This window comes from Taurulus bubalis (genome assembly GCF_910589615.1).
Source record: "Taurulus bubalis genome assembly, chromosome: 9".
NCBI classification, from domain to species: Eukaryota; Metazoa; Chordata; class Actinopteri; order Perciformes; family Cottidae; genus Taurulus; species Taurulus bubalis.
The window spans coordinates 19,769,168-19,794,820 of record NC_136597.1 but is presented as its reverse complement, the minus strand read 5'-3'; the positions used below and the strand labels follow the sequence as shown (position 1 = coordinate 19,794,820).

General features: G+C 40.0%; 5 protein-coding genes across 5 annotated transcripts; 3 read left to right on the top strand and 2 right to left on the bottom strand.

The window, feature by feature from the left end:
* Window positions 1-869: 869 nt before the first annotated feature.
* Window positions 870-3,573, top strand: tmpob (thymopoietin b; the record flags this gene model as incomplete). Its single annotated transcript, XM_079223556.1, has 6 exons — window positions 870-1,456; window positions 1,597-1,714; window positions 2,385-2,534; window positions 2,772-2,884; window positions 2,972-3,072; window positions 3,189-3,573. The coding sequence occupies exons 1-6, from the start codon at window positions 1,223-1,225 to the stop codon at window positions 3,571-3,573; spliced, it is 1,101 nt and encodes a 366-aa protein (XP_079079682.1). The 5' UTR covers window positions 870-1,222.
* Window positions 3,574-7,887: 4,314 nt separating this feature from the next.
* Window positions 7,888-11,574, top strand: ldhbb (lactate dehydrogenase Bb; the record flags this gene model as incomplete). Its single annotated transcript, XM_079223560.1, has 8 exons — window positions 7,888-7,963; window positions 8,260-8,396; window positions 9,217-9,334; window positions 9,497-9,670; window positions 9,766-9,939; window positions 10,045-10,162; window positions 10,621-10,744; window positions 11,407-11,574. 8 exons carry the CDS (start codon window positions 7,888-7,890, stop codon window positions 11,572-11,574), a joined length of 1,089 nt encoding a protein of 362 aa, XP_079079686.1.
* Window positions 11,575-12,884: 1,310 nt separating this feature from the next.
* On the bottom strand, window positions 12,885-14,105 carry LOC306741116 (spexin prohormone 1-like; the record flags this gene model as incomplete). Its single annotated transcript, XM_079223369.1, has 5 exons — window positions 12,885-12,943; window positions 13,014-13,097; window positions 13,745-13,804; window positions 13,898-13,943; window positions 14,043-14,105. 5 exons carry the CDS (start codon window positions 14,103-14,105, stop codon window positions 12,885-12,887), a joined length of 312 nt encoding a protein of 103 aa, XP_079079495.1.
* A 1,817-nt stretch (window positions 14,106-15,922) lies between these two features.
* On the bottom strand, window positions 15,923-18,454 carry golt1bb (golgi transport 1Bb; the record flags this gene model as incomplete). Its single annotated transcript, XM_079223563.1, has 5 exons — window positions 15,923-16,072; window positions 17,044-17,125; window positions 17,229-17,407; window positions 17,504-17,595; window positions 18,430-18,454. 5 exons carry the CDS (start codon window positions 18,452-18,454, stop codon window positions 16,034-16,036), a joined length of 417 nt encoding a protein of 138 aa, XP_079079689.1. The 3' UTR covers window positions 15,923-16,033.
* Window positions 18,455-20,238: 1,784 nt separating this feature from the next.
* On the top strand, window positions 20,239-24,852 carry slc35b4 (solute carrier family 35 member B4; the record flags this gene model as incomplete). Its single annotated transcript, XM_079223559.1, has 10 exons — window positions 20,239-20,319; window positions 21,086-21,195; window positions 21,290-21,392; window positions 21,496-21,545; window positions 21,661-21,742; window positions 21,907-21,967; window positions 22,271-22,380; window positions 22,522-22,597; window positions 22,684-22,759; window positions 23,284-24,852. The coding sequence occupies 10 exons, from the start codon at window positions 20,239-20,241 to the stop codon at window positions 23,531-23,533; spliced, it is 999 nt and encodes a 332-aa protein (XP_079079685.1). The 3' UTR covers window positions 23,534-24,852.
* Between the last annotated feature and the right edge of the window lie 801 nt (window positions 24,853-25,653).

Here is a 25,653-nt window from a genome sequence, read left to right as displayed (position 1 = left end):
GCAAATCTTCATATTAGTGAAAGCTAGAAGCAGTTTGTGTGGGTTGAGGGGGACTGAAGGAAAGTGATTGAATCATCGTTTACTTTTCCGTTTCCGTTTATAATTTTACTATTGACATATATAAGTGTGTCTGACCACCTCTGTGTATCTAGCTGTTCCCAGGTCAAGGCCAAAAACAAATAGTGAGAGTGCTGATGCAGCCTTATTTTTGTTTCCTCAGCTTCCCTTGATTCTATTTTGTAGTTTGTACATGTATTTATTCTTCTCTCTCTTACAACCATAAGTTTGCTGGCTTTATATTGAACATGAAACCTAAAATGAGACTAAACCCTTGTTTCTTCTGAATAATGTGGCTCATGCTGCCCTCCTCTGTTACAGAGGCAGACTTCATCTATATGACCTCACATTCACTCGATGCCACACTATGTAATATGAAAACCATTGGTGCAGCTGTAGTTATTGTTATTAACTGCTGTCCGTAACAAACCATTAATGCATGAGTCAAACTGCCTGTGTATAAAGTAACAGCCACTGCTAATAAATCGACATTACATTGTGTTTTTCGTCACACAATGAGAATATATTTCACTATTTGAACTTGCAGATGTCTACGTATAAAAACAATAAGTTAAATTACGCCAATTATTTACAACAATAGTGTAAATATAGTCGGGAGGATTAAAGGTGAAGTCATTATCTGTAACACGGGCCTGCTGTTTTCTTTGTGGCAGCGGGCCTTGCACGCGAGCCTGCCATTCATAGCCAGCCAATCAGAGCGCAGCTTACTGGGCTCTGCCGTCCAATAGCGGGGCCGGTTGTTGTTCGGCCCTGTCGCGAGCGCGCACAGACAGAAGCAAGTGGACCGGGTTTGAAGCTAAGCTAATTCAACCACCCTGCAGCGAGTTAATTTTGATTGTTTGCATTGGTTCCGTTTGTAGCGCACGCGCATATCTATTTACAAAAAATCTGAGCTTCCTGTGAATGTTTCAGCTGGCGGGCTAAGAAGCAGCAGCGGGCATTTATTTTAGTAAACCGCGTTTGTGCCGATAGCTGAATTGGCGCCAGTCGTGTTTGACAACAGCGCCATTCGGTCACGTTCCCGGTGTTGTTGTTTGTAGCTAGCGGCTGAGTGAACGAGCTAATTTCCGTTAGCGGGAAAAGAAGAAGAGAAAAAAAAAAGAAGAAGAAAAGAACGCTCACGATAGATACATTAAAGTTAAGAATGGCAGATTTCCTCGAAGATCCGGCGGTTCTCACGAAAGAGAAGCTGAAGAATGAGCTCGCAGCCAACAATGTGCCGCTTCCCACCGGAGAGCACAAGAAAGAAGTGTACGTGCAGTTGTATCTGAAGAACTTAACCCCACTGAACGAGAAGAGGAGCCCGCCTGTAGACCTCTTCTCCAGCGACGACGAGCTGCCTGCCCCCGTGGTGTCCAACAAAAGTCGATCTGGAAGAGTACGTTTTGTTTTAATTGTTTTTTTTAATCGTGAATAGCTGCGATGTGATGCTGTGGGTGTCGCCTGTGTGTGCCGTTGTTAATGGAACACGTGCAAATTTTGACTTGTGTGATATGTGTAACTTAAATCTTTCTGCAGAAAGCTACCAAAAAGACAGACAAGCCTCGCTCGGAGGAAGTGGAAGTGACAGATCTCACTGATGAAGATTTAAAACAACAGCTGGAAAAACATGGCGTGGACGCAGGGCCCATTGTTGGTGAGTTCCTTGAGGCATGTGTGAAAACTTCTTCAGCATGAGACATAAGAATAGGTTGAAGATATTCAAAGATGCAGATAAATCCGATTTATAAATGCATTATTAATGCATTTAGCAAGAATCCTTTAAATGTGGTTTGTTTGTTTTGACCAGCTGTTAACACAAATATAACATATACATAAACACTGGTCCCTGAAGCATTGCTATGTGTTCCCAACAGGGTAAAAAATTTACATATTTTTTAGGGGGCAATTTTTGCTCCCACCGTTTGAAATCCAGGGGCATTTAAAAAACAATTGGGGGCACTTTTTGAAACTTTTGAAATAACATTTAACCTTATTCAAAATAATAAATGTACTTAGGCTTTCAGTCACAGGTCTGATCAAGGAGCGCTCCATTTCCCCCCCCCTCGCGCGCACACAACATCAGGACCGGGTCATGTAGGCTGCGATATTTTTGACAAGTTCATTAAATAATCATAATTATTAGAGGAAATTGTGGGGGCATTTTTTGCCCCTCCGACATCCCCAAAATTATATTTCTTAGGGGCAGTTTTGCTTGTGTATTTCTGACGCTGGTTTCCAAGTAATCATGTTTAAATGACTTAATTGATCAAAAAATGTATAAATATTTAATTTATCCCATTTTGCCCCTCCCCCCCTCCGTTCAGCCACTACCCGTAAGTTGTATGAGAAGAAGCTGCAGAAGCTTTTGGACCAGCCTGCTGCTGAACCTGAAGCTCCTACAGACGCTCTCCCCAAGGCCGACAGTAACCAGAATGGCAACACCAATTCTGACCAGTACAGTGACAAGGAAGATGGTGAGCTATGACCACATTTTACCTTTGAGCTTTTTAAAGTTCACGTTACTTAGCAAGTGCGCGTAACATGGCCTTAATATCTCGGTATGTTTTCTTCTCTTAACTAAATGCTATCCAGACACGTTGATAAATCTGCTTCATGCAACAGGTCCCTGGTTAATCATTGGGAAAACACAGATTTGTGTACTGATGGCTTCATGTTTCACTGTTTTGTTAACACTACATGTGTTTTTTCAGAGGAGATTGCTGCCCCTGAACCAGAGCCAGTTCCTGTAGTAGAGAGGCCTGTGAGGAGCAGAGGGAAAACTCCAGTTACCACCAGAACCAGCAGCAGCAGACGACAAGTCAAGGTGAGGCACATTTGGCCATTTCCAATCTTTGTGATTGGAGTATATTTTAAGTTTGTATTAAAAAAAAAAACTATATGAAACTGACAGGTGGTGGAGGAAATCATTACTGAAGAAACTCCAAAGAAGGCCAGCGAGAGTGTTGTTGAAGATATTCTTGCCAATGAAATAAACACACCAACAGGCCTGAGGTAATAGGCACATGAAACATGCACTGCAAAATCTGACTGAAAATGTCAAAAAGTGGATCTTGGATTAAGATATATGTTTGTGTCAAGCCTAAGAGTTTTGTTGTTTCCCTGATCAGTGCGACCTGCAGGCGTCCGATCCGAGGGGCAGCTGGTCGGCCATTAAAACCAAGTGAATACTGGCTGGATGAGTCTCGTTTGCAGCACAGCGTCCACACTGAGACCCGCTCCTTCTCCGAGTCTTTCTCCCGAGGGGGCAGCGCCGTCTCCTCAAGCAAAGCGCCTGCCCGACAAGGCTTCCTGTCTATGTTGTTCAAGCTCCTGCTCCTCGTTGTGGTGGGTGGTTCTCTCTTCTATGCCTACCAGAACCTGGATGCCGACTGCGTCAAGACCCTCAAAGGCCTCCTGGACAGCGTCATTGTCCCCCTCCAGGGTGTCGCAAACAACGCGGCCACCTACCTTGGCATCAGCAGCAGCGGTGCTACAAAGAGCGCCGGTAAGTAAAGACCCTCAGCAGTCTCTCCCCTTGGCCACGCCACCTCCTTGCCACAGCACAGCTCACCACAACTCAAGCAGCAAACTTGGCTCCCCTATTCTTCTTACCCACATGGTTGGACAAAGGTTACAGATGTAATTGGAATGCTGAACTTTCTCCTTTCTGGACTTTGGCTTTCCTCCCACCTCAAGAGGAAACAGTAGCTTCTGGATAACGCTGTTTTGTGGCAGTCAGAAAGACTCCTTTTATTGTTTGTTTTTAATCTGTGAATTGTTTGTGTCTTTGTATGTATTTAACCCTTGTGTGTAGAAACAGGTGCAGAATGGAGGGGCCCGTTTGTCCATGCATGGTTGTAGTTTTTGAAGGTCATACTGTAGTTTCTAACTCTCTGTGCCAGGTGTTTTTTCTGATGGTGAAGTGCCTGGACACACGTAGCACGTAGTGCCCTCCCATTTCAAGCACAAAGCAGTGCTACTAATACCAGAATGTTAGATGTGTTTCTGTATGCATTTCAAAATTTGCTCTTTAGCTATAGAGTTAGGTAGAGTGATTTCATTATTTCTATGGTGCTCAGGTCAATTCAGCTCAAACCTTTTAATGTGGTCCGTGCTGGGAGGAGACACGCGGTGTAATCAGGTCGCATCACTGCATGAGGAAAATCCGCCCACGTTCAGGTTGAGGTATAACAACTTTTCGATGACTGTTGATCACCGCTCGAGTCATTGTTAACGGGGCTCTATGACTAAAATCATGATTCTGTTTATTGTCATCCACATTTTTACTGTGACAGGTTTGAGGAAGAATATTTACTTTTGGGATCTCATCAACGTCATCAATTTACAAACAAAATTGTAAATTAATTGAATTGTAAGAGAAACAATTTTTCCTTAAGGAAACTAAAATTGCAGTGTTCGATCATGGATTATTGATTTTTCCAGTCCTGTCAGTGTGTCTATTTGAGTTTACATGCTTTGGGTTTTCGTGCTCTGCTGTGCTTTTTTTTTTTTTTTTTCATTCTGTTTTTATTAGATTTCTGATCCTTCAGTCCTATAAGCAGGATTGGCTGTTGCAGTGCACCCACATAGCCCACCATACTGACTGCATGTGTCCAGACATGGAGAAAGTTAATCCTTTTGAGACAGTTAATCAAGTTATTCTCTTCAGAGCTCTTTAAACTGCTTCTGCCTGAGCTAATTTCCACAATTAAGAGATGGTATGTTTCTCTGAAGGGGCTGTTTACTCACTGGGAGAAAGGATTCATTCATTCACCAAAGGTGATGTGGGTCGGGGGAGATTTCTGGGGCATCTTTGTTCCTATTTTGATATTTTTCTAAAATGGTATGTTCAACTTTTTATAGCACATTTTAAGCTAACATTTGAAAGCAATATGTAAGACATGAAAGTGATACTGTAATTTTAATTTTGCTGACTTAACACAAATGAGTCATTAACAGGCAGCTCTCCCACAATGGACAAACATGACAGGGGTTATGTGGGTAAGGATGTATTAGTTTATTTATGATAATGTAGGCAGTGTATCATAAAATAAACATGGCTGTTACCAGATTTCTTTTCCTGTGTTCTGTAGCTCTTTTTGGTACCAGTATTTTTGCACTCTTAAACCATTTTATTGCAACACATTTACAATGCTAATAATATTCCCAAGCAATTCTTACTCTTTAGGATTTTAGAAAAAGTTTTGCTTTTAACATAAGTCACATAATCATTATAGAACATTTCAATGTTTTAAAGTGATGTTTAGCAAAGGGAACAATCGGCACCTTTGTATGTGGATGCCCAGTCAGTGTTGATGATCAGCGCTACAATGACTAAGAAAGCTGGGTTCTCCACCTCACGGAGGCGGGCACAGATAACGAAGCCTCGACCTCTGGATAAATATGGCTGAATGAATATATATACATAATCTCAGCCAAAACATTGCAAAATCCTCGCCTACATCACTGACCTATATCGCTTCAAATGACGGTGTCTGATGCAGGAATAACATATTTTTCAGCTGTGACATCACCTTAGGACGCACTGATGAATTTATTGCTACGATTGACTACATTTATCATGAACACTGATTTCAACATAAAAGTGCCATGAACTCAACGTTAAAGTCACCTGACTTGACTCAGTCAATATTCTAAATACATGTATTTTAAACGCAGCTCCCCGTCTGATAAACACCTGAGGGTAGTTAACGAAACTGAAGCCCTGCCAGCAGATACGCTCCAACATTGATTCTCCCCCTGCTGGCTCAGTGGTGCCCGGGCTTTAAGAAGGAATGCACATCCAGTGTCCACAAGACGCTCAGATTTAAAGATGTGATTGACTGGAAACAGTTGTCAGTGGTAACACAGACAGATTACACTCTCTAAAATGAATCTGTTCTGGAGCAGCTCCCAGGCTCTGAAGTCATGGAGTCATTTTCATGTGAAGCCAAAACACTGCAAAGGCCCCTCATCTGGACGGTAGCAGAGAGGCTGTGAGGTCTTTATATGGGTTTGCACAAAAGGCATAATTGTAAAGTGGTATGTGGGTATTTTTTCTTCTTCTTTATTGTAGCTTTCTTTCTTTCCTACAAATCTGTGGTGTTGTTGGAGAATGTGCACCAGCTGCCTGAGGTGACCCTTGTAGTGCCAAACTGAGACTTTGCAGGGGATGGAGAGGCTTAGTCAATTAAATCCAGTAGGCTGCAGCCTGACGGCACAACAGAAAGAGGAGCAGGCACTCAGTACAGCGCACCAAGGTTTAGTCTGACTGACGTGTTGAAATAAGGACGAGAACTTGCAAAGTGACTGGACCCTCAAGACAACAGGTGAACGGTCATGATTTCCTTTATGTGCACATTTTAAATATCTGCAGGAGGCACACGGATCTAGATTGGATTTGATTGAATTTTGGTTTGAATTTATCCAACTTGTGGGGAAAGTTCTGCTGTTCAACCTAATAACATTTGTTTTGTATGTATCCTCTTCCGGTTCTCTCCATCCTGTGTGCAGATTTTTTATTTTGTGCTTTTCAGACTTTGTTGAATTAAAAATGAAGTGTATTTTAGTAATGTGTTTATCCACCATGTACTATTGAAAGTGTTAAAGTGGGTCTTTACTAACTGACTGCTTCCAGTTTGACTATTTATCTTCAGGTACACTGAAACCACTGAAAGGAGAGTCGCTTTTTTAAAATCAAGAAATGTATACGGAAGAAACTGATTAATAATAATTTGGGAATAGTTTCTTGAGGAGTGAGTCATTTGTTTTCTTAATGTAGTTTTATCTGAGGCCCATCAAGTCATAACCGAGGTAAGTGGAAGGGATGTTATTACGCGTTGCAACACAATTATCAATCTTAAATGTTTTCAACATTGTGTAAAAGTCCACAGTTGTAGTGCCTAATGTGTCGTCTGGTTACTGCACTGCTCTGTGTTCAAGTTCAAGGGAGACTTAACCTCATCACTCAGGTAGCTCCACAACAGGCAAATTATCTGATGATACTTTGGTTCCTCGATAATTCAGGTACCAACCATGTTTTTATTTGGCATAATTAAAAGTCTACTGTCCTCACTGTGACCTTGCAGGGTAAGCCACCTCGATTACCACTCCAGTTTACGTACGAGTGCACAACCCTTTCTCTTGGTAATCCAGTTCATTTAAGGCTAATAAATGGATCTTTGCAGAGATGCATTGTCATTCACAATAACGTGGTTTACTTAATTTCGAGCAGTAATCTCATGCACAGACCACAGTTGAAGAGTGCCTCTTGTATTGTAGTATCTACAATTTCCAGTATAAATGTTCTACAAAATCAGTGGCAGCAACATCATACATAATTCAGATTTCTGCCAGTTATTACTAAACAATGGCAATAATATAGCCATATTAATGGGGACTAAGGATTATGTAATATACTGCATTTATCCAGAGTCATTTAGTCAAATCGGTGAACTACTCCATCCACTGTTTATGACAGAGGTAATGTTTAATTGTTCTTTCGAGGCGTTTTATTAGATGCAAGGTTAATGTTCATCTGTGGTTCAGGTGCAGCAGATGGCGGCAGCGTTAAGGGATTACAGTAACTCCTTTAACAGTCTGCGGTCAGTCAGTCAAGTTCGGCATCCGATTATAGTCCTCCGTCCTCCATTTGGGGAGGAGGGAGGGAGGGAGGAGAGGACCCGGTCCTGAGTCACATGGGCTCTGAGCTCCCGCTGCAGCTGGCCGGAGACCTGCCTCCGTCGTCTGCACAAATAGTAACTGTGGATGTGGATGCAGGGGGCACGCAGCTCTAGGAACTCACCTTAGGTAGCCGTTCACTTTGCCATGCTGATTACAAGTTGGTATTTATACCTCGCAGCCCGGAGCCTCGCCAAACAATGCAAGTATTACTCCTGTTTTTGTATCTGGCCACTTGTCATTTCAAGGTGAACTCTGCGTCACGTTTTTATTTTTATTAATTGATCTAGATGACAGAGAAGAACATGCTTCCATTAGTGCTACTGTGATAAATGTCTAGTTTAATTTTGTATCCCTCTTCCCTCAAAATATACAATGCGACGTGCTGAATGCAGTATTCATGTATGAGCGCACAGCTTTCTGGATGCAGGACTGTCTCCCTCAGTTGTGTCTGTGCATAGTGTCAACATGTTTTCTGACTAGGAGCATTTTTCTCTTCCTTCATTTTCCTCTCCTCAGCACTGAACATGGCCTCAATTCTGCAGAAGCTGATCACCCCGCTGTTCAGTGGTCCTCCTGAGCCCCCCAGGAATAAGGTGACCGTGGTGGGCGTGGGCCAGGTGGGCATGGCCTGTGCTATCAGCATCCTGCTCAGGGTAAGAGCTCCACTGGTCTTCATGCCTGCTGGTGTCACAGGACGGGGTAAAACCTAGGGTTCCTCCAGACTGACACCTGGTTATTAATGATCTCTTGGCGTCTGAGCTGTTATCCTTTCACTGTCCTTGTTCAGGGGGTGGTGACAATGAAAGAAAAATGTATTCATCACCAAAAGGGGTAATGCGGCTGTAGCTCAGTGGGTAGAGTGGTCGTCGTCCTAGAAGGTTGGCGGTTTGATCCCTGCTTCCTACTATCTGCATGTCAAAGTGTTGTGGAGCAAGACAATTAAGTTGCTCCACTACTCGTAAATGCTTAGGATGGGTCAGAGCTGAAATTGCATGTCCTTACTTTTATGTATATGACAATTGAAATAAAGTTTACATAATTACTTTTTTACTAAAACAGCAGTAATGGCAGTAATTTGACCGTCTTGTTGGACTCTCCAATGATAAATTGTACTGTATGCAAAGCTGATAAATATAGATTTATATTTGATTTGTGGACAATTATTTAATTATCCGGTCTTACATTTCATTGAGGCAATCCTGCAATAAAAGTATAATTTATGCTCTATACATATAATTGAGTGTCTTCTTCGTGAAAGTGGTGTAAAAAAGCCAAAGCACCTCATTGTGGCCTTATGAGAGATTATACATGCAGAAAGCTGCGGTTTAGATTGACCAATGTTATGCTACAATAGTGTTTTAGGTATATATTGAGTCCCTAAAACAAACTGAACCTCTCTATTAAGGTTATTTCAACTGGGAACTCCAACTGCAGAAAAGGGGAGATTGGTGTATTGTTGCCTGATGTGTGCAGGAGCTGGCTGATGAACTGGCCCTGGTGGACGTGATGGAGGACAAGCTGAAAGGAGAGATGATGGACCTGCAGCACGGCAGCCTCTTCCTCAAAACCCCCAAAATAGTTGCAGACAAAGGCAAGTTTACGCCTCAGACATTGTGGTGTGCAGCTAACTGGCAAGCATTTTGTCCTTACGGGCAATAAAAAATGCATGAATTTTTACCATCTTTATTTAAAGATACTAGAGTTTAGACGTGAGGACACCACCACAATGACAAATCTACTCCTCCTCTTTCAGACTACTCCGTGACAGCGAACTCCCGCATCGTGGTGGTGACAGCTGGAGTCCGTCAGCAGGAAGGAGAGAGCCGGCTGAACCTCGTCCAGCGAAACGTCAACATCTTCAAACACATCGTCCCTCAGATCGTCAGATACAGCCCCGACTGCACCATCATCGTGGTTTCCAACCCAGGTACTCTCCAACGCGCACTCCTTCATTCAGTTGTTTCTCTCTTACACGCCGGCATACAGAATGCTCCCTCTGATAATGATAACACTCCTTAAAAGTCGATGTGCTGACTTATGTCACCTGGAAACTGAGCGGCCTTCCCCAGCAACGCGTCATCGGCAGCGGCACCAACTTGGATTCGGCGCGCTTTCGCTTCCTGATGGCCGAAAAACTGGGAATCCACGCCAGCAGCTTCAACGGCTGGATCCTGGGAGAACATGGAGACACCAGTGGTGAGGATCTGTTGGATTTCTGAATGATTTATGAAACGATCACGCAGACTGTGGTGTGTGGAGCATGTGCACCGAGGTCAATGGCGTCCACATGTGTGTCTCTAGTGCCCGTGTGGAGCGGAACAAACGTGGCGGGAGTCAACCTGCAGACGTTGAACCCGGACATCGGCACCGACTGCGACGAAGAGAACTGGATGGAAACGCACAAGATGGTGGTGGACAGGTGGGCCGCAGTTCCTTACTGATTGGTATTTGTAGAAAAGGGGGATAATTCCATCTTCTTGTTTAACACTTCCATGTAATAATACTCTTCACTCTTCTCACATCTAAATAAATAATAACACACAAACATTTTTATCAAGGCCTTAAATAGTCATAATTTTTAATGTGTATAGTTTTTAGCATGCTTTTTTTCTTCTTTTAGGGTCTTATATGTAGTACATAATTTGTCTAAATGCTGGTATATCACATTAGTTCAACTTTGTTATCTGAGTTTAATACTAGTACGATAATAATTGTCACATATCAAAACATACAAAGTGATAACTCTTGATTCATTAGATCCATATTGCCCTCAATTGTCACCTATTTAAACTAGTATAAACAGAAACAGCGAAAAAGTGAGATCCCCTTATATTTGAGGACAAGACATAAGGTCAATCACATGTCCTGTCCTCTCAGTGCCTACGAGGTGATCAAACTGAAGGGTTACACCAACTGGGCCATCGGTCTGAGTGTAGCTGACCTCACAGAAAGCCTCATCAGGAACATGAACAGGATTCATCCGGTTTCCACCATGGTCAAGGTAAAGGCCTCTCTCTCTCTCTCTCTCTCTCTCTCTCTCTCTCTCTCTCTTTCTCTCTCTCTCTCTCACACACACAGATCCCCCCCCCACTCTCTCTCTCTCTCTCTCTCTCTCTCTCTCTCTCTCTCACACACACTAATTTTCACTGAAGACAGAACCTGAAGTTATGTTACTTTTTAGCATAAATATTATAATTTTTTGTGAGGAATGTCAGCCAAGATCAGTTTTTATTTGCATACATTTTGATTTTTCATGATCATATTGAGAAAAAGAAGCTGATTAAAAGACAATTTTAAAGATAATTACTTATTTTAAATATTTGTTTTCTTTCTTTTTGCTTGTTCAAGCTCACTTTTCTGAAATCTTTTTGAGCTCTCAGTGACAAACAGTGGAATATGTTTTCAGTGCAGAAGGCTCAGTTCACAGTCAGCAGCATTTATTTTACATAGTATATATAATACATTTTGTTCACTGGGTGTCACATTTGAGAAGGGTGTGAAAAACAAATCGGGTAATAATGACTTTTAGTTTGAAGCCTTTGCCTTCAGGTTAAATTGTTGGGTTCTTTTTCACTTACATTTTTTTTGTTCAGCCTTTTTTAAATTTCAGGACAAGAATGAATATTTCTGCTGAATTTCCTCCTTGTTGTTCATTGTGTACAGGGCATGTATGGGATCAATGACGAGGTGTATCTGAGTCTGCCCTGCGTGCTGAACAGCGGCGGCGTGGCCAGCGTGGTCAACATGACCCTGACCGATGACGAGGTGGCCCAGCTGCAGGCCAGTGCCGACACACTGTGGGACATCCAGAAGGACCTGCAGGACGTCTAATCGAACAACAGGGGGCAATGTAGCCCTACCCTCCTGATGTATTATCACTCTGCAGTCACTAAACACACACAGCGCCACCTTCCACACCTTCCACACCTTCCACCCACAGCCCTCTGTAGATTCACAGGCGTACGGGAGTTTGATCCCGTCAGATTTAGCTGTAGGTGTCAGTTTGTGACATTAACGGACTGAAATGCTGTTCTCGGACTCATTTGCCCTCGGCTGTGTGGGACTGTATGTGTCACTTATGTTGCTTTGGTGTGTAATAAAGTAAGTTTGATGTTGCTTGATCAGTAAAGTGCATGTGTTTGGGTAATCAGTATTAAGCAAACAGAGACGGGTGCACTGGAAGTTTTATCTTAAAGGTTACACTGACAATTTAAACAAATCCTGAAACACTGTTAAAGCTCCTGAGGTGATTTCATGGGGACGTGGGTGCATTTTCTGATTCACAGCCCGACAGTCAAAACATTTGTTGGACGTATTACCACAGACATTAAATAATTAACAGATAAAAGCTTTAGTTCTAATCTTTTTCCTGTATCCTGGAATAAAAGGTTTGATATGGTGCATGGTGGCTGCATAATGAGGCCCTTTCTTGCACTGATAGTTATAGTTATGAACACAAAGAAACAGTCCACAGATCATTGGGTTTTTACTTCTGCATTTATCGAATCTTCATTGTAAACAATTGAAATAAAGCCCGTTTAAAGAATGGTCTGTTGTCAAAAACTCATTATTGTCCAAGATCTTATTGAATGATGAAATGTAAATGTTCAGCTGGGTTGTTTCTCATGTGACCTCCCGTTTGTGTTAATCACATGGTGAACTTCTCCATATTTATGAAGCTTTTTATTTAGGAGTCATACACGTAGACAACTACCCTTTTATTCAGATTCATATCAGTCTAAAAAACAGGATTAAAACTCTTCTCAGCTGGTGACCTTTGATTGACTCAGTCACGGCTAGTTCAGGCTGCCATTTCCAATACATCTCACTGGGCCACCGCTCTGACAGTGATGATGAATGACTTAGTGATGTTTAGCACGGTGTTGATCACTGTGTGGCGTGAATTACTTAATTGTTGCCTCAAGCTGACACCGACTTCTTTTTCGTTGTTGTTCTTAATAGATAAATTGTACGACTGTGAAAGGAAATCCCTCGATGTTGAACACGCAGCACACCGACAAGGCAAGGGAATTTTATTTATTTAGCACGTTTGTAACCTTGAACAGCGACAAGCAACACGTATAAGAAAACATAATGAATACAAGAATGTTACAAGAAATAAGACAAGAAAAGAAAAATCTTTACACATATTTCAAAATCAGCTCTTGTTCATCCTGGGATTTATCTGGATTGCCTCCACCTGAGGAAGAACATAGATTTGGATATAAATCTTTAAAGTGCTGTGTTGTAGATAACTTTCAGTTGTTTACCTCGTTCAGCAGCTCGCTGCAGAAGCTCCAGAAGAAAGGAAGACAAAGACAGCTCAGGTCCATCACTGCTCTGGCTGTGAGTCGCTGCAGAGACACACGACAAAGACATTTAATGAATTAAAGTCCTATCAAACTGTTACAAAGTGGTACCTAAAATATCATTAAAAAAAAGCTTATATTGAATACTTTACAAATACTTTATAGATCAGTAAAATCGGTACCCATTAACTAGAGCACCTTTTGGGTAACCAAATCATGAAACCGCTCTATTTCTGCTCGATGTTTAAAAGTCAAGTCATCAAGTCTGCAGCTATGAATGTCAATATGTTGTAGTAAACCATCTTTAATGCATTACAACATGTTAATTAAGTCATTTATTAAGGGTTATGAGGTTTTTCTAGCCAAAGTTAGTAAATCCTTTGCATTGATTTTTTCTTTTACAGTTCTAACCCTAATAAATAGTGAATAATACATGGATTATGGTCTGCTGCTAAATAACAGACTCAACACCAGCCAGAGAGACTTTTCACAACATGAAAACTCAGAAGTCGTTCTCAATACCGGCTTGTGACATTTATTGACCAGGTCATTAGTTACAAGTTGTAAACCCTTTATAATGTGTCACTTATTAGAAAGTAGAACAAGCCAAAAAATGTACACTGAACCAATGCATACATGCTATTTTTATAGATTTTCCTAATTAGCTGCAGGGCATGACATACTACACTCACCTATATGTAAAGTGTCCCCTTCCTCTCTGCTGGTGCGCCGCAACACTGAGCGGTGTCCTTCTGTAAAACATCAACATAGTTTGCTCTGAAGTTGACAGAACAGCTCAAAACCAGACAATTCAACAGTTTTAAATTTCCTCTGCAAATTCTTACGTGCTCCTTTTAGGTATAAGATGGCTTGAGGAGTCCAGTTCCTCCGCTGAAACATGATGCAGAAGAGCATAGTTTATCTCTTTATATTTCTTCATGTGTTTGTTTGAATTCAGCTCAAAGAGAAACTAAATCTACTTTCACCCACCTGTGGTTCTCCCCAACACTGAGCAACCAATGTCACCACAAGAAACGCGACTATTAGAGACATTGTTCCAGTCTGTAATGACATTCAGATGATTAGAAATTTTTAAATTTAAAAAAAAAACACCAATAGAAGTTTGAATAGAACAAAAGGAGTAACTATACAACCCCACCAATTCATAAATGCTTTCTAACTAAATACAATGTTGTAAAAAGCAGATACAATGATATCTTAAGTGTTTATTAATATACGGTATTTGTCAACAATTGAACTATATAAAAAAATATTTATACTATACAAAATATTTTAAATCCCATGAAGATGTTTATTTGATATCTTTAAATGTATTTTACAATAGTATCACTTATCTGTTTACAGAGGAGGTATAATTGTGAACAAGCACATGAATCTATTATGTCCTTACATGAAATGCTTAAAGTAAAGTATTACTGTTTAAAGGTACACTTCAATTATCACAAATATCTGGCTTCTCAGATATTTTAAGTCTGAAAAAAGTAAAACTTGGCAAACACTGACAAAAACATAAACGAATAGTGCTATTATTAATAACAATAATGATAATAATAATAATATTAAGAAGAATATCTTACCGTTAACGGTATGTGTAGTGCTCTCCTGCAGGCTAAATACTTATGTTATGATTTCCTCTGTCACTGCTACATTATAGACACGACAAATCAAATCCGCTCATTAAATACGTCACTGATGAGGCCAATTAGTGCCTCAACTGCGTCTCACGTCATGTTTCCATTGACGAGAGTGACAGGTGTTGATGAAACTGTCGCCGCTCGTTAAGGGCGGACACACCAGCGACATTGACACTTTTTAAGACTCGTGAGCAGCAGAGTCTCTTCACGAGGTCACCGCGTGATGACGTCACGCGTGAGATTTTATGAATGAGCGCTGACTTGGTGACAGCGTGTCAGTAGAGTAGGTGGGCGGAGACACATGTATGAGGCCTCACAACAGTCCAGGTCCTGCACTTGTCTCTCACTACTTTGTTGTTTAGTGAGCTTCAGAGGTGCTGAGTGGATATTTACCTGTGGACAGAGCAGATTATTTGCAGTTATGCTAGAAGATGACCAGCAGACATTTTGGGTCCAATGTTTTCCTGGGACACTTGCTCATCGAGCCATCGTTAATGTTATTAGTTACACCTGTTGCTTTCCTACTGTCCAAGGTGTCTTGGTTATGAATGCTAATTAACCGTTTTAAGCACATTTAACAACGTGTGTAAGTGTTTTATCATGTTTGTAATCATATTTAATGATTTATGACTACTGCTGAGATGCTAATTAAACAGCTACTTGACCGAGTTTATGTTGGAAAATACGTTAGACTTAAGACATTTTCATACAGGAACCTAGATGTCTAAACTGTCATTCATTCTCATGGGTGGCATATACAACTGTTATCCCTGCTGCAAAAAAAAACACAAACTTATAAAAGACACTTTATTCCAAGTATGCACTTACAAAAGTTACAATAAAACATCTCCATAGAAAGCATTTGAAACCTTTTCCACAATTGTTCCGGTGTCTTTGCCCGAGTAACATTTAGCGTAACACTATTTATTTTCAGTGTACAAAATTCCAGTAACAATTCATTGAAAGACTCGTGAAAAAAAAAAAAAAAGCTCTAAGTTCAGGCACACAATCCAGAGGAGAGGACGCTGCAAAGAGCTCCCGCCTCTCCGCTGAGTTCATCCAGTGGTCCCAAGTTATCAGTCCATAAATATCAGACAGGAATGATGCAAAATGGGAGACCTGCTTCCAGCTTTTAAAATAATAATAAAAAAAAAATCTCTTGGCTGTCGGATACAAAACATCATGATGTCAGTCAAACGTCCACAGATACACTTTGTTTGGATTCACAGTTCTGGAGTGGCAAAGACCAAAGTATACAGTATACAGTATGTATTAGTAACTACGATAAATATTGACGCTCTCCTCTGATACGGAAACGGTCCTCTGTTATACCATCGTGTTGCTCTCACCAATTTTATCAACCAGCTGAAAGAAAAGAAGACAACAGTGTTATTCATAAGCTGCATTTTTTTTTTAAACAACTTATAATGAATCAGACTAAATAGGTTAAAAGCTCAGATGGAGAAAAAGAGAGAAAAACATTTGAAACCACTGAAAAGAAAGTTTTCTCTGATGACGCAATGAGACATTAAGAGAACTGATAACTGATGCTGGACACCAACAGACTCTCAGTGTTCAGGACAACAGAGACTCTGTTCTCACGCCGTCACATTGAATGAATGAATATATACTTTATTAATCCCAAAGGGGAAATGTGTTGTTGGAGTAGCAGCAACTTACTTACAAACACAAAAGAAAATATAGAAAACAACAGGGATGAAAGATATATACAAAAAAAATAGCTTTAGTTATTATCAGTGTGAAAGAGAGTCGGCTTTGATGGGACATCTTTGTCGTGACATAAGTTTAGCTCATGCTAGTTCATTCATGGACAAGTTGGAAATCAGTACAAAAAGACAATCTACAACTATTTTTGATAATCGATTAATCGTTTTGGTCATTTTTCAAGCAACTAAACAAAACTATCAGATTACAGCTTTTAAAATGTGAGGATTTGATGTTTTTTGTTGGTAATATATGATATTACTATCATATTATACTCAACATCTTTTGAGTTTGTCGAATACAAAACGCTATATGGATCCACTGCCTCGACCAAAAAATTCGTAATAAAGAAAATAAAGGCCTAAAAAAGTGAACCTAAAAGTAAAATACTAAATTCATTTCTATAACTTTTTGTTTTGGCGGCCTGATAGCTTGAAAACACAGTGTTTTTCAGGATCTAACTATCAAATATTGTGTGTTGTTGCAGCTTTTGATACAAATGAACACATAAAATAACAACCGAGACAAAGGTGAAAACAAATTCTGTGTGACAAATCAGCTGTTTAAAGTCTGCGTTCATTCAGCGATTCATTGCTCGATGTGACACTCACTGTACTGATCCCTGGTAAACTGAGCAAAGACCCGAGCACAGGTACTCGTCTGATGAAGCCCACCGCCACGGGGAAGAAGCCCCTGTTACCGAGAGAGAGAGAGAGAACGAGGTCAGGTCATTGAATCACTTTGATTCAGGTCAACAACGGCAATGAGATTTTGTTTTCTTTCCGTTTGAGCCGACCTGAATAAGAGGAAGAAACCGTAGATCTCCAGAACGACTCCAATGATCGGCCAGCCGATGAGAACCACCAACACTCCCCCGAGGAAGAAGCCGGTGGCTTTCACTTTGTGTCTCTGGAAGAAGAACCTGAACGTTCGCTCCAGGCCGATGACGAAGGACAGGCCGGAAACGAACAGGATCTGCACAACAAAGACACACGGGAGGACGGCAGGTGAGAGGTGAGGGAGATGTTTGACCGTCGGTCAGAGGGGTAATAGCATCATTGGTCAACTCACATTTCCAATGGCGAGGAGAGCTTTATCAAAAAACAGCACCATCCCAAAGAAGAGGAAAAACACACCGAACCCAGTCAGCCCCATGCCAATTTCTGTGAGGAACAAAACAGTTTTTATAACGGCCGTGTGGTCACATGAAAGAAACTGTTGGTGACATTGTACTTTAATATCTGGAGTGGGCGGGGAAACAGCAGCTGCAGAAATTAACAGGGTGCAAACAAATAAGAAAGGAAGATAAAAAATCGAAAAAGGCAAACTGGAGTTACGCAAACACACAATTTTGTTTTAGAGAGAACTTGTGAATGAATATATGGAGTCCAGTATTCATGAGGAGTGCATTGGTCTCTATTCAAGAGCAATATTGGATTGTTTAAATATCTTTGTATCTAAGTATAGATAAGTAAGTATATTTTACTATATAGACATCAGGAAAGATGGCAATTTTCAATATATCCAATCACATACACTGTGATAGATCATTTTATCCGTATACAAACTCCTAATTTGGTGTTTTGTGCTGAAACAACAGGGTAATTGATCAATAAATGGAAATACATGCTTAAAAAAAAGGTCAATCATAGCACCATTGTGGAATTTAATTCTTGGGTATATTTTATACAGAACAATGTTGAAACTAGTGATGGAGGTAATTTAAAGTAACTAATATGTTAATGGCGTCAGTTTTAATACATACATTATAACACACTAGTTGATAATATGAATGCATATAAAAGGAAGTATATTTGAAGAAAATGAATGAGTTATTTCTCATTTTAAAACACTTCTCAGTGACGTACGGCTACATGACGTAACTACAATCTCAGCCAATGGTGTTTGAGCTGCTAACCTCATATGTTCAGCTAACTAACCGGGTTTTAACTCAGAAACAGCGACAAAAGACACGGAAAAACATCAACCGATCTTACTTTGAGAATCCGTGAGAGAAATCATTTTGGCGGCAGCAGGAGATAATGCTTTATTAATAATAATAATCAAACAACGCAGAGCTCGTAGCGGCTCAAACCTGCTGCTTTACGCCGTTAGGGCTAAGTGGTACAACAGTAGCAGCGGTAGAGGCGACGCGAGCGGTGTGTTGCGCCACGTCGCGCGGAGACACGCACGTGCCAAAGATCGTCTATGCTGCAGTTGTCGGCGCAGCATGCTGATTGTGTTTCTGCTCGTCACGTCCTACAAACGACCTGAACGTTGTCAGCTTAACTTTAACGTACTTTAAATGTATGCTACTTTTACATTACATTCGTACTATGTTTTTCTGTGGTACTTTCATTCTGTACTCTACATATTCTATTCTTTATACATTTTGGCGTAAACTTTTGCACATTCTTTTTGCACAGAATTGTAACTGTAACTTTTCAGTCTTACTTTCTTACTATGTTTATTGATATCCCCCAAAAGACAAGACATATTCAACCTGATTCTGCAGTTTTCCTGCATTATTTGTATCTGACAACTACAGTTGATTTTTGCTTTACTGGTTTACAGTAACTGCAAAACATATCAGCTGAAAAAATATAATGCATTATTATAGAATGAGCTACCTGACCCGTATATCTTCCTCATAATCAGCTACAACATAACAAATGCTGCATGTATGTTGATGTGCAGTACAATGCTCTGTTTTTTTAATGCAACTTTTACTTACTCAAAGATCTAATCAATTCCATCACTGGTCATAATGACAGATTTTCTGTTGTGTTTTCTAAATACATGCAGTCGGCTACATCTCCAACAGTGAAGTCACAGCACGGGTTTATGCATTCAGTTATGAGTTGGGACCATGGTCATTTTGTGAGAACTGGATCTTTTCATTTACTACAATCAACATTCTACACACTAACTTTAGGTCTGGGATCCTAGCCAAATCTTAAAGTTGTCAACAGTCATAGGTAAATAGATATGCTTTTAAAAACATTGTGATATGTAAGATTGCACAAAATAACAACATATACTATGACCATTCAGGGTCACAGATGGATCTATAATTGAGCATATGTCATTAAAATATACAATAAACAGTGTGTCTGGAAAAAAATGTACACCTCTCAAGTCTTTGACTGATTTAGTTTAAAACTTAACTTGTTTTTTAAAACAGGCTTCTGGTGCTTATGTCCACTTTAGTGCTTTTTTTAATTTAAAGTATGAATGAATGCAGTATTTATTTTTGACAGTAACATCCCTTAATAATAATACTGTGGTCTATGGAAAGCAGCGAAGAGTTATCTGTTGGTCGGTTTGGTTTCTGGTACCCAGAGATTCAAGCAGAGCGAGCGCTCTTCACATTTTGTGAAGCAGTACTGGTCTGCGCGTGCACGTTTGAACGTTTCTGTGCATCACAACTGCGCAGTGATTACGCCGTTAACGCATTCATTTACGCTTTCTGTTCGTCATTCTCCACATAATTCACCAATATGTGCATGCACTATTGTTGGCCAGACAATGTATGTATTTATTTACTAATGTTGCCTTAAATACTGATAATATCAAGAACACTGCGTGCCATTTCCCTCACCGACGTCAGAAAGGAACTACAACTCCCATGAGCCCACGCAACGCGGAAGTGTTTCAATCTCAGATTCAGACGTTTTCAGCTGAAACAAGAGTTTGTGTCGAAGCAGAAGATCTGCGTTAATACAAAAGACTCTGCGTTTTTGCAAATATGCACCGATTGGATATCTGCTTTATCAAGTGACACGTTTCCCACCGAGTGAACCAACATGGGGACTGGTTTTGCTATTGCTCTGGTTTTTGTCGGTTGCTGTAGCAATGTGGTGTCTCTGGAGCTGCTCGTAAGGTCAGTCAACTACAAGTACAAACTACTTGGGTAGAAGTAGTAGGAGTTTAGGAAATACTCTGAACTGACTGCCACACTGGTGCTATTTTAAAATAAGATAAGAGACAACTTCAGTCATACCAAAGGTTTTTTTTTGTTGCTAAGATGTTTTGTGTATATGTATAATATTTGTATAAATATGCAATACTGTATTACTGTATGTTTAGGCCATATAGTAAAGTAAAATGCATACATTCAAGTTTGTAATATGAAGTAAAAAGTACAAATGAGGGAACTTGTTATTTGTATGTGTTTATTTTATGGGATCCTCGTTAACTTCTGCAGCAACGAAGGAGTTATGCATGCTGTTGGGGGGCAATTATACAGTTTATTTGTAGATTCACTCTTAAAGATTTTCCTCAGGCAAAGTGTGAAAGTGAAAAACAGTTTGTTTTTTTGTCGAGCCTGTAATCAACTCACATGGTTGTAATGTATGTTTTGTCTTGTACACTTGGTCCCTCTTTCCTCATTAGCTTCTTATCGTCCTGGGTGTCCAAATATATCAATACTAACTATTGTGGATGCAAAAGTCCAAAAGAAAAATGTTAAATAGAGAAAAACAAAAGCAGCTCAATAACAACACAACCCTATCAACAACTTATAATACACGCTTATAATTATCCAACGTAAATGTATTGCCTCTTCCTTTTTAAAGTAGTCTGTGTTTTGCAACTTCATCATTTGAAAATCTATTAAATCTGGATCTTTTCGTTTTTTTGTCCTGCAGACAGTTTCCAGGATGCGGCAACATCGTCACCTTCGCTCAATTTTTATTCATCGCATTAGAAGGTTTGATCTTCGAAACTAACTTTGGGAGGAAGAAACCAGCGATCCCTATCAGGTAAACATTTGTTGAAGGAGTTTAAACTTTCTGCGGCATAACAATGTGTAGAACTGATGCTAAAACAAACCTGTTATGTCTCTTTTTCTTCCAGAAACTATGTGATCATGGTGACCATGTTCTTCACAATCAGTGTGATCAACAACTACGCCCTCAACTTCAACATCGCCATGCCACTACACATGATCTTCAGATCGGTAAGAACTGTTGTTTTTCTGCTTTTCACCTTCAGTTTAAAATTTTCCCTGTTTTCGCCCGTCACCTCCACCTCGGTGTGATCCATGCCTTGTTTCTTTGTAGGGATCACTAATCGCGAACATGATTCTGGGAATAATCATCCTGAAGAAAAGGTTTGCCTGCTTCCTCAGAGAATAATAATACTGCAGAGCTTGTCTAGATGAAGTGAAGTCTGCAGCCTTAAAAGATTCAAGGTTGATTGTGTCTAATTTTCTTCATCCCCTGCAGGTATTCAGCCAGTAAATATCTGTCTATAGCTTTAGTTTCAGCTGGCATCTTCATCTGCACCATCATGTCTGCCAGACAAGTGGTGAGTCCTCTGCAGAGTTGCAGTATAATGCAATATAACAATTTTCATTGTGACTGTCTTTAGCCTCTGGTTTTCAATCCACGATTAAATGTGTTTATAAATAGGCAACGTTGACCTGTACATAAGAAAAAATAAAAATACATTTTGTCATTTTGTTTCTGCAGAATGTGGCCAATGAGGGGTCAGAAGAGCAAACCTTTTATGCCTTCATGCGCTGGCTTATAGGTGAGTTATCAGGTGCCAATCATGATGTATGGACTACGGCTGAAACTAAGGAGTCATTTTCATTAACAATTTAGCATTTGGTTAATTAATCTGTGAAGCATTAAGTCAATAAAATGTCATAAAATAGTAAAAACTTCCATCGTAACTTTCCAGAGTGACGAATTTGCGTAATTTACAACCACATAAAAGAGAGAAAAGCGGCTGAGCTAAAGAAGATGTAGCTTTTGCTTGATAAATAACTACCAACCTGCAACATGATGTCATACAAGTACATTGATTTGTTGTTGATTTCTGTCCGTTCAGGTATTGCCATGCTGACCTTCGCTCTGCTGATGTCTGCGAGGATGGGCATCTTTCAGGAGACGCTGTACAAGCAGTACGGAAAACACTCCAAGGAAGCGCTCTTCTACAACGTGAGCATTCTCTCTGCTCCGACATGCAGCACGCAGCATGCATAGTCAACATCAAGCTCTATTTGAGCGATGAGAAATATTCCCCCATGGGCATAAATGATCACTTCCACAGCTATTGATCTTGTTCCTGTCTCTGTTTAGCACTTCCTGCCTCTGCCAGGCTTCCTGCTCCTCTCCACGGACATCTACAACCACTGCGTCCACTTCAGTCAGAGCAGTGAGTGCCATCGATTCATTCAGTGGAGCCAACGTTTTGTCTCTTACAGATGTAAATAAATATTTCTCTCTCTCTCTCTCTCTCAGCTCCTACAGTTGTTCCTGTGGTTGGACTCACTGTGCCGTTAATGTGGCTCTACCTGCTGATCAACGTCATCACACAGTATCCTGTAAAAAGAAAAAAAAGTTAATGTCACTGGCTTATATTTATTTATCTTCTGTGCAAATATTACCGTATTACGTTGGTGCCAAACCTCAACGAGATGATAGAAAGAACAAATTTCTACCACTGCTCTCGACTGGTGAAGTAGACACCAACATGTGGCGAACGGTTGCAAGTAAACGCACCACTTCAGTTTACAGTAAGGAGTCAAAAAGTTAGGACTGCGATCGATCTTCTATACTTTTTTCGATTTGTTTGTTTGTCTTAAAGGTCGAGCATAGAAAGTTGGTTTTGAATTTGTCAGATTCTTAACTGCAACTCACATCTGCACTTTTTATATATACAATACAACAATGTTGTTATTTATGTTCTATGTTTAGGAATCAACATCTGTGTGTGTGTGTGTGTGTGTGATAGCTATCGATATCGCTGCCTGTCGAGGAATTACACTTTAGTTTAAATTGCGGGTTTTTGTTTTTTATTTTCTCACACTCTTGTTCCAGACTTTAACCCTTTTTTCCCAGGTACGTGTGCATTCGCAGTGTTTTCATCCTGACCACAGAGTGTGCCTCGCTGACCGTCACGCTGGTGGTGACCCTGAGAAAGTTCCTCAGCCTCATCTTCTCCATCTTGTACTTCCAAAACCCCTTCACGGAGTGGCACTGGGTGGGCACAGGGGTGGTCTTCTTGGGAACTCTGCTGTACACGGAGGTGTGGAGCAGCGTGCGGGCGGCTCTGCGTGGACCTGATGTCAAGGAGAAGAAGGCAGATTGAAGAGGAAGAGGAGGAAGAGGAAAGGACCGGTGGTCGAATGGAAAATAGCCTCTTTGTTGGACTTAGAGATTGTTATTGTTCGACTATCCTGCAGTGATTTTATACAGTTATGTCATTCAGTTGAAGCCGTGGTAAATCCCTCTTCAACACACAGTTTGCAAGATGAGGATGGTGACCTCCTATATTTTCTTTGCGTTAGTTTGTATTTAAGACAGCAGACAGACAGTCAGCTAGCTGGTCAACATAGTGGAACATTTAGCAGCTAAAGAGCCAAATATTTCCCTCCAGAGTTGGTTGAGACCAAACACAGACCCTGAATATTCAACTTACATTCATCAGGTGGGTATTACCACCACTCCAAATGAATTATAATTATATAAATACCTGAAAGGGCGAATTTACTCTGAAATACTGCAATACTCTGAATTTTTAATTTAGCACCTTTTAAAGTAAATGTAATGTTTTGGGGCTTTGAATTGTTGTTTCTGATCTTCCTTAAACCAAATGAGATCAATCGATTATGAAAATAATTGTTAGTTGCAACCTTACTGTAGTGCCTCAAAGAAGCCCAAAAATGCAGCTCTAAAAACTTGTCTTGTCATTTTTTTTAAAGGTTAAATAATTGAATAAAACAGTTGTAGCTGTAGTTTCTAGCAAACGTTACTCAAACAGGAATAAATAGTGCATTTGTTTGGGACTATTTTCAGCTGCGGATGAATACACAATCAGTGCACTAATGAGTGTATCCAGCAGCAGGATGGTGTTTATAATTGACTAAAAATAAACAGCAGTGCCCAAGTTTATTATAATGAGGGAACATGTCTTGAGTTTTTGTAAGTCAATGAAGCTCTACAGCACAGAGGAACAAGTTATACCAGGCGTTGGCTAGAAAACTATAATTATTTAGAAATGTAAAATATAGAGAATATAGAATATCACCAACCCTCTTCTTTCACTTTAGTACCTCATTTAGCCTTCACAGATGCAAAATATTTATATTTATTTTCTAAAAGTGACGGCTAATTTCCTCAATATTAGCATTGATGCTAATGTTCATCAGGATTACAGTGAACACTAATGTGAAGATGATGAGACAAAATACTATTGTATTACTGTATACATGTTTAAGGAGCTGAATCAGGATTATTTTGAAACATGAATATACAGATGGATAATTTATGGAGAATATGTCATTGCTGTATTTCTTTTCTTATGTGTCAAACTGTCTCAGGTGTATCGGATCATTATTTGTCAGTGAAAAACATCACATTGTACAGTTCAATACTACTTTTCCCTGCCCGCTGAAATTAAAATGACAACCTGACTATAAATATAGATTATAGAGTCTTTGTAGCTCCATGATCAAATAATGAAGCTTAACAATAATCGCTTGTTGAAAAAGAAGTTGGTCAAAACAAAAGTAACTACCGGTAAGTACATTCACTCACGTACTGTACATAGTATTTATATTTTATGCTCCTTTATACTTCTATTCTACTCCATTTATGAGGCAAATATTGTATCTTTTACAAATTATAATTAACTAATACATTATTATGTATTATTATAAGTTAAGCAACCCAGCAGTAAATAACCTTTACCACCTTTACTAGCTGCAAAGTTTATAATTGTGATACAATAATATATATTATGATTATGAAATGGGCCAATATGCATAATGAGTGTTTTTTGTTGTTTTTGTACTCAAAAGATATTGCACTATATTTGGATTCTAATACTGTTGTGCTTTAGGTAACATTTTGAATCCAGGACTTTTTACTTGAGTATTTCTACAAGGTTGTGTTGCTACTTTTACTTCAGTAAAATATCTGAGTACTTCTTCCACCACAATGGATTTTTGTATTTAGTTGTATAAATGTTGCACGCTGGGACACAATGTTCCTTTACGTTTCATCGGCCTTAAACTGAGTCGACCAATCCCGAGAGAACTTGTTCAGACGCATCCAATAGCAGCAGCTGTTGTTGGCTCTCCGAGTGGGAAGGGCAGGTCGCTGCAGCTGGGCATTGAGTTTATTTCTCTGAGCGCAGATAAACGTGGTGGATTACATATTCCCAGTCAGCAGCCGCTCCTGATAGTGTGCGGATGGGGGGAAACAGCC